We start from the raw sequence: 10398 nt of genomic DNA, 5'->3' as shown, positions 1-10398 counted from the left end.
TCCCTCATTTACTCAAGTGTTTTCTTAATTTTGTCATTTACCTGTACTAAACTTGTACTAACTGTTTACTCCATCTACCAAGTGTCAATATATTATCTTTGTCCTTTCCCTGTCTCTCCTCCCCACTCCTCTCCCTCTCTAAACCGTCTCATCAGAAAATACTTACTCCTATCCATCCTCATCACTGCACAGATGTTCCACACAGCCTAAATGTACTTCTACATTAAAAAAACATGTGCATAATGTCTTCATTAGGGGAATACTTCTGTTCCTTAGATAGTAACAGACACACAGGAGTATCCTTTTATCACCCAAATGTTGCAGCGATCCAAACAAGCTTTATCGCCTCTGTAGAGAGATAGCTATAGCCTGAAGGTTAGAGAACGACTCTATGCCCACCCACCAGCTTGCGTGACTAGCTTAATTATAGATCCTGTGTGTATTGATACAAGTTCATTAAAGCTGTTGCATAATTCATGTCAATGACAGCATATAGCTTAATTAAAAGTGTTGCAGTCGATTTTACGGATGTTTTCCTTTCAAATCTGAGCTCTGACAACAGCCGTGACAACTTTTGAATTATATGCTGAAACAAGTGGCAATTTTATTATACATGGCATGTGTATGAACTCACACTGTGGTTACATCACGTTCTATTGAAGCACTGGATACTACTGTCCAGTATGCAATATTTCTTTGTTCAGTAGAATTTTCACATCATGCCATTTGTTTCAGATCATGTGCTGCCACCTTGTGTTCATGTTGGATTTGTCCAATAACAGGGAATAGTGCAATAATGTGGCCGTTGGTGTATGTGCCATAGAAATTAACATGAAATTACACAGATATATTTCATAAGTACATGAAAGTGTTTATGTATGGCTTTTGAATATGTTATGACGTTCTTCTGTAGGTGCCCTTCAACTAAAGTGTTACCAAAGATTTKAACCTTGGAATAAATATCTATTCAGACAATGGCCAGACACAGCCTTGCCATCCTGGCAAATGCTGARCCAGGCCTGTATCCAGGCTCAACAGCTTGTTGGTGGATGAGCCAGTTAACCAAATGAGATGACGTCTTAAAGCCGAGTGTTTAAGGATATGTCCACAATAATAATGTGTTCTGTGGATTTTGAATAGAAAAAGCTAAACATCTCTTATGTTTCGTTTTGCTTGGAATCAAACAGTTATTAATAGACCCCTAGCAAATCATTTTAATGAGCTTTACTCCCAAATAGTTCAATGCAGAGGGTGCGTCTTGAGTGTGTTCCAGCACATTGTCAAAATAAACAAGAAATTCATGTGAAAGTGAGAAAATTACTCTGGCATGCATATGAATCAGATGAGCTCACCCACATCATCAACCTTTGATGAAATATTATTTAGATAGATGTCTCTGGAATGCAACCCGCTGAATTGAGAAGTGAAAGCAAAGCAGCAAATTTGTTATGGTAATGAATGGGAGAGTGGGCCAACCCGTTGATCTGATTCAGGTTGTCATGCCATCACAGTGTCAATCATTTATTTGTGTGTGTGTGTGCGCGCGAGCACATTTGTGTGTGTGTATGGGTGCGTGCAAAAGGGTTTATGCTCACCAACAGAGAGCTGTATTATTTCTTCACAGCAGAAACATTGCCACAATTTTCTTCAGCCATGTTAAAGTTTACCTCACAGGCAGAATTAGAATGTTTAGCTGTGGGCTTAATTGACATTAGTAGAAAATAGAATTATTATTGAAATTCAAATCATTATTTTTTTTTTTATATCTAACACAGTACAATGTTTATGAGTTGAGAAGTTGTCTTCTGTTTTCACTTCAGCAGTCTTCTTGTATTCCTTGTTTTCTGTAGCCTGGAGCTGAAAGAATATAGAAGTTCTCTCCACTGCATGTCAAGAGATTTCTCCCACTAATGAGGTAGATGGATGGCCTTTGTTTTCTGAATGGATTTAAACAGAATTTTAAACTTCCTGACTGTTCTCATGACTAATAAAGAAGGCTGTTGTGGAAATCTGCCTACAGCGTTTATTCAAATTCTCTCCACTCTACATATTGATCAATTTGAGCTGACATGTTCATCCACCACTCGGCTCCACTAAAAAACTAAGCAAAATGTGCAAAATTGTAGGAAATTATCTTTAAAACAGAAAAATAAAATCTTAGACTCATTGCAAAATGTGTAGAATAGCTTGAAATTTGCTTTAAAACTGAACATTTTCTCACAACCCCATGGCAGAATATGTAAAAGTGCTACAAAAGGAAGTAGATGGCCCAAGGGCCCCAAATGCAGTAGTCCGGGCTTGATTACATTCACAGGAGCCTTCAAGATAACATTTCTTGTGGACTGGGAAAGAGTATCTAGGCCTTCTTTCCTTGCCTACGAATTGAGTATACTTCCAACGGATGTTGAAATAGGTATATTTTGGAGAGACAAAATAAAGAGTATACGTAAACCAGGGGTGCACAACTTTGGTTTGAGTGTGTCTTCTTACCTGAAAAAGTGTATTTTTGACTGTTTCCACATGCGGAAACTGTTGGAGACAATAACATTTTAAATGGTTTGTTGAGAGTGTTAAGCATGAAAAAGAAGCAGCATTGTGAAAATGCCAAAGACAGTTTATTAGTAGACACTCAGCAGACAGAAACCAACCACCTGCAGAATGTCTTCCTGAAATACACCTTTTGATTGGCAGTGTAAAATAAGGCAAAGGGTTCCAGACCATGTACAGGTATTTATACACTTTTGCACCAACGATAAAACAGGTATACATTCACTTGTTACCGTAAATAGTTTTGATATATCTGTGTTGTACCCATAGACCCACATACTTACATTTCCAAGAAACCCCATAGAACAGGGTTGGTGAGTGAGGGAGAATTTTGTAGGTTAAAGTAATACCTATATTATGCTATTTAGCTTCGGAACAGAGTCTGGCTAACTACATAGAATCAGACCACCATCTAAACAACATATAGATTTTGGAACTGCAAAACCCAACACACTACATTGACATAATCCTATAATATTTGCCATCATAAATATGTAATCTCTTTCTGTTTCGTCTTAAAAAATATATTAAAATCTCAATATAGTGTCTATATATAATTCAAATAATCTGCATTTCTTTGTAATTGGTCACATAGAGAAAGGCATCTCCCCCTGTGCTGTATCCTTTTAGACACCCCCCTGGCTTGTCTGGGGTATTCATTCTGACTAGAGCTGCAGAGCAGAACACAATTGAATATGAGGATCATTCTACTTACTTGTTAGAAGCCTATTCAGTTAAAAGCAGCAACCACGTTTCAGGGACAAGTCGATAATATGACCTGTATACACTTCACAACACAACAGCATATGCAATTGAGTTTCTTTCTGTTACACTGTAACACTGTGTTACAGACGGATTTCACAAAGCCAATCAACCCAGCGTTCTAGCAGCCAGGGATGAATCATATTTCTGACTTATCCAGGAAACTGTGTTTGATTGGCCCCAAGTGTGCTTGCCTCTCCCTGCTTTCCCACTGTGCAGAATAGCTGTGGTACTCTACTGTGGAGCTATAAATCAGTGTTGTTCATAGGAGGTAAAAGAGGATATTTTGAAATACTGCTCCAATTGCTGGCTTCTCTGAACATTAGCTTTCTCACACAGATCCTACAACCCATTGCCTGTACAGTTTGTGGGACAGTAGATTGTGTTATTATGGGCTGTGTAAGTTGTTACCCTGTTGAGAGATCTCATCGTAAAGCTGTCCTCACAGTTGTCTGTCTTGTGTGGGACCTACGGTAGCAGGTCTGAGTGTGTCTGGGCTGTGGGCCAGGGCTTACTCCTCCTCAGAGCCATGAAAAGAGATCATAGCAGCAGCTCCAGTTGTTCTCTCTCACACATGTCTCGCTCTCTGTCACGCTCGCGCACACACACAAACACACACACACAGGCAGAGATGGGTAGGATAAGCTGCTTTGTGACTTTGTCAGTGTCAGTATAAGAGATGGTGTCAGTGTTCTGCTCTCTCTAACACTGCAGGGGCTTATTGGGTAATTAGGGAAAGATTGGAGTGGAATTTTTACATGTCCATGTGTTAACCAGCATGTTTTACAACAGGGGTGTCAAACTCATTCCATGGAGGGTCGACTGTATTCTGGTTTTTGTTATTTCTTTTATATTTGTGTCGAATTAAGACCTAGACAACCAGGTGAGGGGAGTTCCTAACTAATCAATGACCTTCATTGTTCAGTCAACTACAAGGGAGGAGCAAAAACCTGCAGACACTTGGCCCTCCATGGAATGAGTTTGACACGTGTTTTACAGGGTCTGATGTACAGGGGGACACAAGAGGCCTAAATATAGCCAGATATTCTCTACACACACTCACCATATAATTACTGAAATAACAATCAGTGATATCAGAAATGAAAATCCCCACAAAGAAGCAGTGAATATATCCATTATAGAAATACATAGAAAAATATATATAGTCATCTGAATGCCCTTTGTACAGTTTTTAAATATTAGTGTCAGAAAAAGCCTTGATGACAGTGATGAGGATGTTTATTCTAAAGGGTAGTGGGATGGTGTGGTAAAGTAGTACTTAGGAATACTTAAGGGGGATGCTGCCCTATAAGACTGTCCAGACACACTCTCCAGCAGTAGTGTGGCAGACTAATGCTCAGTCTGAGTCAATATGTTTTTGGAGAAAGAATTTGCTACACTAAGTGCAAAAAATGATAGGTGGGTACCACTTCACGTAACACATTTTAAAGCATTGAACTGTCTTTTCATGTCACTGACTGTGCAGTGATAAATTGTTTGTGAGTTCGATGTTTTGCAGTTAGGCATCGGTATTTAATACAGGACCACATTGACATGCCTGACCGAGACATTGTTTTCATGTGTTGATCTTCTAGTAATACTTGTAAAAGGAAGTCATTTTTATGGTGCGCTCCTCCACTTAAAGCCAGGGGAGATTTGAGGACTCAAACAGAAATTAGAGAGTCAATCAATACAAATCTTTAAAAGGTTTGGAGTAGTTAAACATAAGGTAGTCCATGTAATAAAAGTCATAAGCTCTCTGTCTCTCTGAAGTGCTGAGCTGTGCAAAGTAGCGATGGGTTAAATGAGTTGAAGTCCTCTCAGCCTTGGGGTTCCTGTCTTTAAAACTGGGGAAGGTGAGGTTATGCGGGGCACCAGTTCTACGTAGTAAGAAATTAGCCTCCTCYTCCATGGTCTCAAACTTGCCGATGAAGTTGTAGTCCAGCAGACARGGGCTGCACAGCTGGCTGGTAGGCTCCCAGTGAATGTCCATGCCCACAGGCCTGTGCACATCCAACAGATACTGCATGAACTCCTGGAAGGTCACTCCGCTGCCTGTCCTGAGGGCCACCTTGGAGGCGTTTACCCTGTACTTGGAGATGATGGGCTTCCCGAATACAGGATGATAGTAGGTGTTGGGGTTCTCAAACTTGTCCCTGAAGGCGGACACCAGCCTCTCCAGGGGTTCGCGGACAAACAGGACTTTGGTGTAGGTCTCCAGGCGCTGCGTGATGCCCTGGCGGTCGAAGCTGTCCAGCCTCTTGAGGTGGTTGCCGTAGTGGACGGCGTCRTGTTTGATCTCGTGGGTGGACGACGCCAGGCCAGACAGCACCATGAGGATCCTCTTCCAGTTGGAGCAGCCCGCCTTGGGCACCTAAAGAAATAAGATTAGATTTAAAAAATACTTTATTAATTGGTTTGTTAAATCATTGCAGCCAGCATCACAGTCAYAATGAMAAAAAYACASCAATAATCAATAAGTTGTAWAAATATAGATAGCAGTATATAACAGCAATATTCARAAGYCCAATAATCAATATGCAATAATCAGATCATCAATARGCCACCTCGCAGTACAGCAGCTTGTACTTGTCCTCCACATAGATCCGGGACACGTGGTGAGGTGTGATGGTCCTGGAGATGCTGCTCTTGTACTTGGCACAGACCTCCTTCATCAGCCTCCGCCGAGCTTCCTGGATGTGGGACAGTCTGTGCCACTGCCAGCTCTCCTCAGGAGAGTCCGGGGAACCCGAGGAGGACGAGGAGGAGTTGAGTGAGTTGTTAGAGACCACAGGGCTGGTTTTCAGTAGTTTCCTGTGGCGCTTGGTGACGCGCAGGGAGCCCATGTCCTGTTCCCTAGAGCCAGGGGTGGCTGAATGTCTAGTCCACTGGAAGGCAGGGAACTGCATGGGGGGGATGGGGCCTTCCACAGCCAGTCTCTGGTCCTGGCCTGGGCTGAATCTCACACCCTCACTGTCCTGAGTACACAGCGCCTGATGGACAAAGATAACACATCGACTTTACATATGGCACTCAAAGATGTCAAATGTATGCAAGACTTCAATAACAGGTGCTTCTACATCTGCATTGCTTGCTCTTTGGTGTTTTAGGCCGGGTTAGTGACATTTAGGCCGGGTTAGTGACATTTAGGCCGGGTTAGCACTTAGTGACATTGCTTATGTAAAAAGGGCTTTCTAAATACATTTTATTGATTTGATTGAACAGGTGTTGGTTATTTAAACTTCTCTGGGATTCAAAATGAAAATATGTTTATTCAGTGAAACACTCTTAGTAAAGTTCCGTGAACTAATTCACCAACCCTCTTTTAAAAACCTTCGGTGGATTTAAAAAAAAATCTATWCGTTCCTGATTTCTGCAGTGCTCAGACTCAACACTTAGTGGTGCTGTTTCTCTACATCTTGACCAACTCTCCAACCTTTCCGATTGAAATGCCACACACTGTAAATGACTGGGTGAACTACCAATAAACGGAGCTCTAATGTCATATAAATGTCTTATAAACACTTAATGGGAAATCTAAATTTGAATCATCTACAGGCAGATTACCATGGTAAGATGGCCTGAGGCTATCATGCGTTTTGACATTTTATTTMAATTAAAAGTCATTATGGCGCCATTAAGGCAATAGATTGCATGTATAATCCTAATTGTACAACGGATAACGTGATGGGAACACATCATGAATTTGTGCTCATCTCCTATCTGACATCCATTGGATCAGATGCCCAGTACTCCCACCTATATCCCCTGGGAAACCTCCAAAGGAGGAAGCAGTAGTAGGAATGGTTCCCTGACCGTTTCATTTTGGGAAGCAGAGCAGGATCAGCCACAGTGTAGCCAGCCCACATCAGAAACCCACATGCAGGACTCACACTAATGGAAGTCTCTCATCTCTATTGAGAGCAGGACACCAGAGCAAACTGAGGTCAGCGGGAGGAAAGAGAGGAACCAGAAGGAGTGTGCCTGACATAGCAACCAGCCGTGGCTGTGCTCTTTCTCCTGCAGCCTCAAAGCCAGCTAGTCTCACACTGAACCCCCTCGTCTCCTGGCTGGTATTACAGGAGGTGGTAGTCTAAGCCCTGGATGTGCCCCCTCTCTCTTTCTCTCTCTCTCCTACAGCTACACACTGACACAACCCCCTCATCTCCAGGCTGGTATTACAGTATCTAGTAGTCGGAGCCCTGTCTGTGCCCTCTCTCTCGCTTTCTCTTTCGCTCCTGCAGCCTCACACCAAGACCTCCACAGAGCCTTTATCCCCTGGCTCTCCCTGGGCTGGACCAACTCAGTGGCCTTGTGGTTAGAGTGTCCGACCTGAGACTGGAAGTTTGGAAGTTCGATCCCTGGCCGAATCATACCAAAGATTGTAAAAATGCGCCTCAGTCTGTTTGGCACTCAGCATTAAGGAGATAGACTGGGGGTAAGGCCCTGCAATAGACTAGCATCCTGTCCAGGGGTTGCACGCTACAGAAACAGGCTCCTGCTCCTATGAGCCATTCCAGCTTGCAAAAACCAAGACTACTTTACTCTCCATKGGCTGCAGAGAGCTGGCCTACCCCTGGCACACTGGGGGAAGCCTTAGGTCAGCCTTGCTACACTGATGTTATCAGACACACACACAGAAACTGCACTGCCACTCAACACCATATTAGATAAAAAACACATACACTCTCTCTCTGTTTGAAAGGAGGAGGAGGAGTAGAAAACAACGTACCTCTCTGGACTGCCGAGCTGTTCCTCTTAGCTTCACACCTGGGAAGAGAAGAGAGAGAGAGAGAGAGAGAGAGAGAGAGAGAGAGAGAGAGAGAGAGAGCGAGGGAGGGAGGGAGGGAGAGAGCGAGAGTGAGCACTTAAGTAAACGAGACAACATGTTTAGTTATTGCTTGTTGAGGAGGAGAGGTAGTCCTTTGATGCATCAGACCCAGGTAATGGAGTGAATTCCTCCTGCTGTAATATCAGGTAGAAGGCCTGCTGACTCACTGTATCGCTCTCCTCTCCTCCACATCAGCTGCTTTACACAGGGGGGAGACAGAGACAGGTAGCTATCTAGATCTATTTAAGTAATGAATCTGCAGCACCATGAAACGTTGGTAAATKAGTTGTGTTTTGATGGTCCTAGTTGTGGGGTAAGGAGTCTGTGAACTATTTACTAGGTTGATTTCTTAGTGGGGTAGCTAGAAAAGATAGATTGGTTCTGCGACACAGAGAGGAATGTCTGAGCTGAGGGACAAACAGACAGACAGGTGGTGACGTGTCTATTGGCAGATGTGACTGAGCCAGTCAACCAGTGGGACAGGACAGACAGGCGTTGTGTTTAGTGTGTGTTCTCCAGCTGGACATCTCYTWTCCCGGGGTCCCCCATCCCCTCCCCCGTCCCCCTCTCTCGTTGATGTGTAATCAGGCTGRMWGCTYGGCGGATGGCTGTGCRGCTGCTGATGGGAGAGGGGCTCAGACACTTTTGCCAGAGTGGCCTGTCACTTCCAATCTACAGAGKKAAGTAATAGGAACCTGCAGAGTGAGGGGGMCCCAGATGTGGGTCACGGCCCACCACCCCCCTTAACTGGTGAGATCTGCAAGGCCCCCGTCTCCTCTAACACTTAGATACGTCTCAGAGGGGCTGGGAGAAAACCATACAACCATACAGCCAGATWCAATGTTGTTTTAGATTAGTATGCACTGCAGAAGGGCTTGGGGGGTTGGTTGTTGTAGTGTCTGGGATTCTGTTTATTCCTCTGTAGCAGGTTTAGGGAGGTGATGGCACACAGTTTGACATTTTCTAATCTTGTTCAGCTGTCGGAGCCTTATTTGATCTCCTAACCCTAATAATGGCTCAGTGCATCTTGTATGTCAGTTGACATTGTTGAATATAAAACACATGCATATCTAACAGGACACACCAACGGAGAGGATAATATGATAATCAATAGAATAGTTTGTTTAAGGGTAGAATTGCAATCAAACAGCAACATAAATATATATTAGTTTCAACCAAATTCATGGTATAGACATAAATGTTGCTTACAAAACTAAACACAAGCTTTTTACAGTAAGGATTTTGATGCTATTCAGGGGATTTGCCTAGCACCACGAGACTGCATTGGGAACCAGATAAAACTAGGGGAAAGAGAGAGAGAAATGTATTAGTAAGGTAAAGATTAATTTTCCTTTTTAATTGAAAGATCAGTGAAAGACTGAGATTTTTATAGCTATCTATTGCACATGCAATTACCTATCACAAAGTCAATTATCATACTAATTCAAGCAGTGAAGACATGTACTCAACTGTATTCAATCAACAGACAGAAGTGAACTTGCATTGAACCCAACGAGGCCACATTGGATTACTGATTGTACTAATTGTGAGGAGAATCCAGCACGGGGTAAAGCTGGCTATAATCCAGCACATTAAAGCCACATAATTAAATAGAACACTATTATACTGTTTCTCTATGGATAAAGCTATGGTTGTTGACAGTGAGCAACATCACGACAAAACCTGGTCCCAGATTTGTTTGTGGAGTCGTTGCCAACCCCATACAACGTGACAATTATAATCAGTAGGAGTTGGCTCAGACCGTACAAAGAAATCTGGTCCAGGCAGTGAGCAGAGCAGTATGAGTGACAACACAGTGCTCCTGACAAAACAGCACTTAGCAGGAAGCATTTATAGACCTCAGGGATTTCAATTATGGCCTGATGGGGTTCCTGATCAATGGTGAAGCATGTATCTAGATGAATAGTCCAGGAAAGATGCTTGTGTGTGTGTGTGTGTGTGTGTGTGTGTGTGTTGTGTGTGTGTGTGTGTGTGTGTGTGTGTGTGTGTGTGTGGTGTGTGTGTGTGTGTGTGTTGTGTGTGTGTGTGTGTGTGTGTGTTGTGTGTGTGTGTGTGTGTGTGTTATGTGTAGGTTGTTGTGTGTGTGTGTGTGTGCTGTGATGTGTGTGTGGTAGTGTGGTGTGTGTGGTTGGTGTTTTGCGTGGTAATGGCGTAGGAGTGCGTGAGCATATTGGCAGCCTAGCAGTGCTTGTGGTGTGGTGGACCATTTTATCTTGTAATGACTAGATGATTTTTGG

At 43.1% G+C, this 10398-nt stretch overlaps 1 protein-coding gene across 1 annotated transcript in view; it reads right to left on the bottom strand.

The window, feature by feature from the left end:
- Positions 1-2593: 2593 nt before the first annotated feature.
- Positions 2594-10398, bottom strand: part of LOC111969526 (carbohydrate sulfotransferase 8-like) — a 252351-nt gene continuing 244546 nt past the window's right edge. The window contains exons 3-5 of the mRNA XM_023995705.2: positions 8042-8079; positions 5877-6302; positions 2594-5683 (exon numbers count right to left, since the gene is read on the bottom strand). Of these exons, the coding sequence (XP_023851473.1) occupies positions 4997-5683; positions 5877-6302; positions 8042-8079 (1151 nt within the window). The 3' untranslated portion in view covers positions 2594-4996. The remainder of the gene's footprint in view (positions 5684-5876; positions 6303-8041; positions 8080-10398) is intronic.

The sequence above is a fragment of the Salvelinus sp. IW2-2015 genome, linkage group LG10 (genome assembly GCF_002910315.2).
Source record: "Salvelinus sp. IW2-2015 linkage group LG10, ASM291031v2, whole genome shotgun sequence".
Classification (NCBI taxonomy): Eukaryota; Metazoa; Chordata; class Actinopteri; order Salmoniformes; family Salmonidae; genus Salvelinus; species Salvelinus sp. IW2-2015.
The sequence above is the reverse complement of the archived record's forward strand: the minus strand, read 5'-3'. Positions and strand labels throughout refer to the sequence as shown.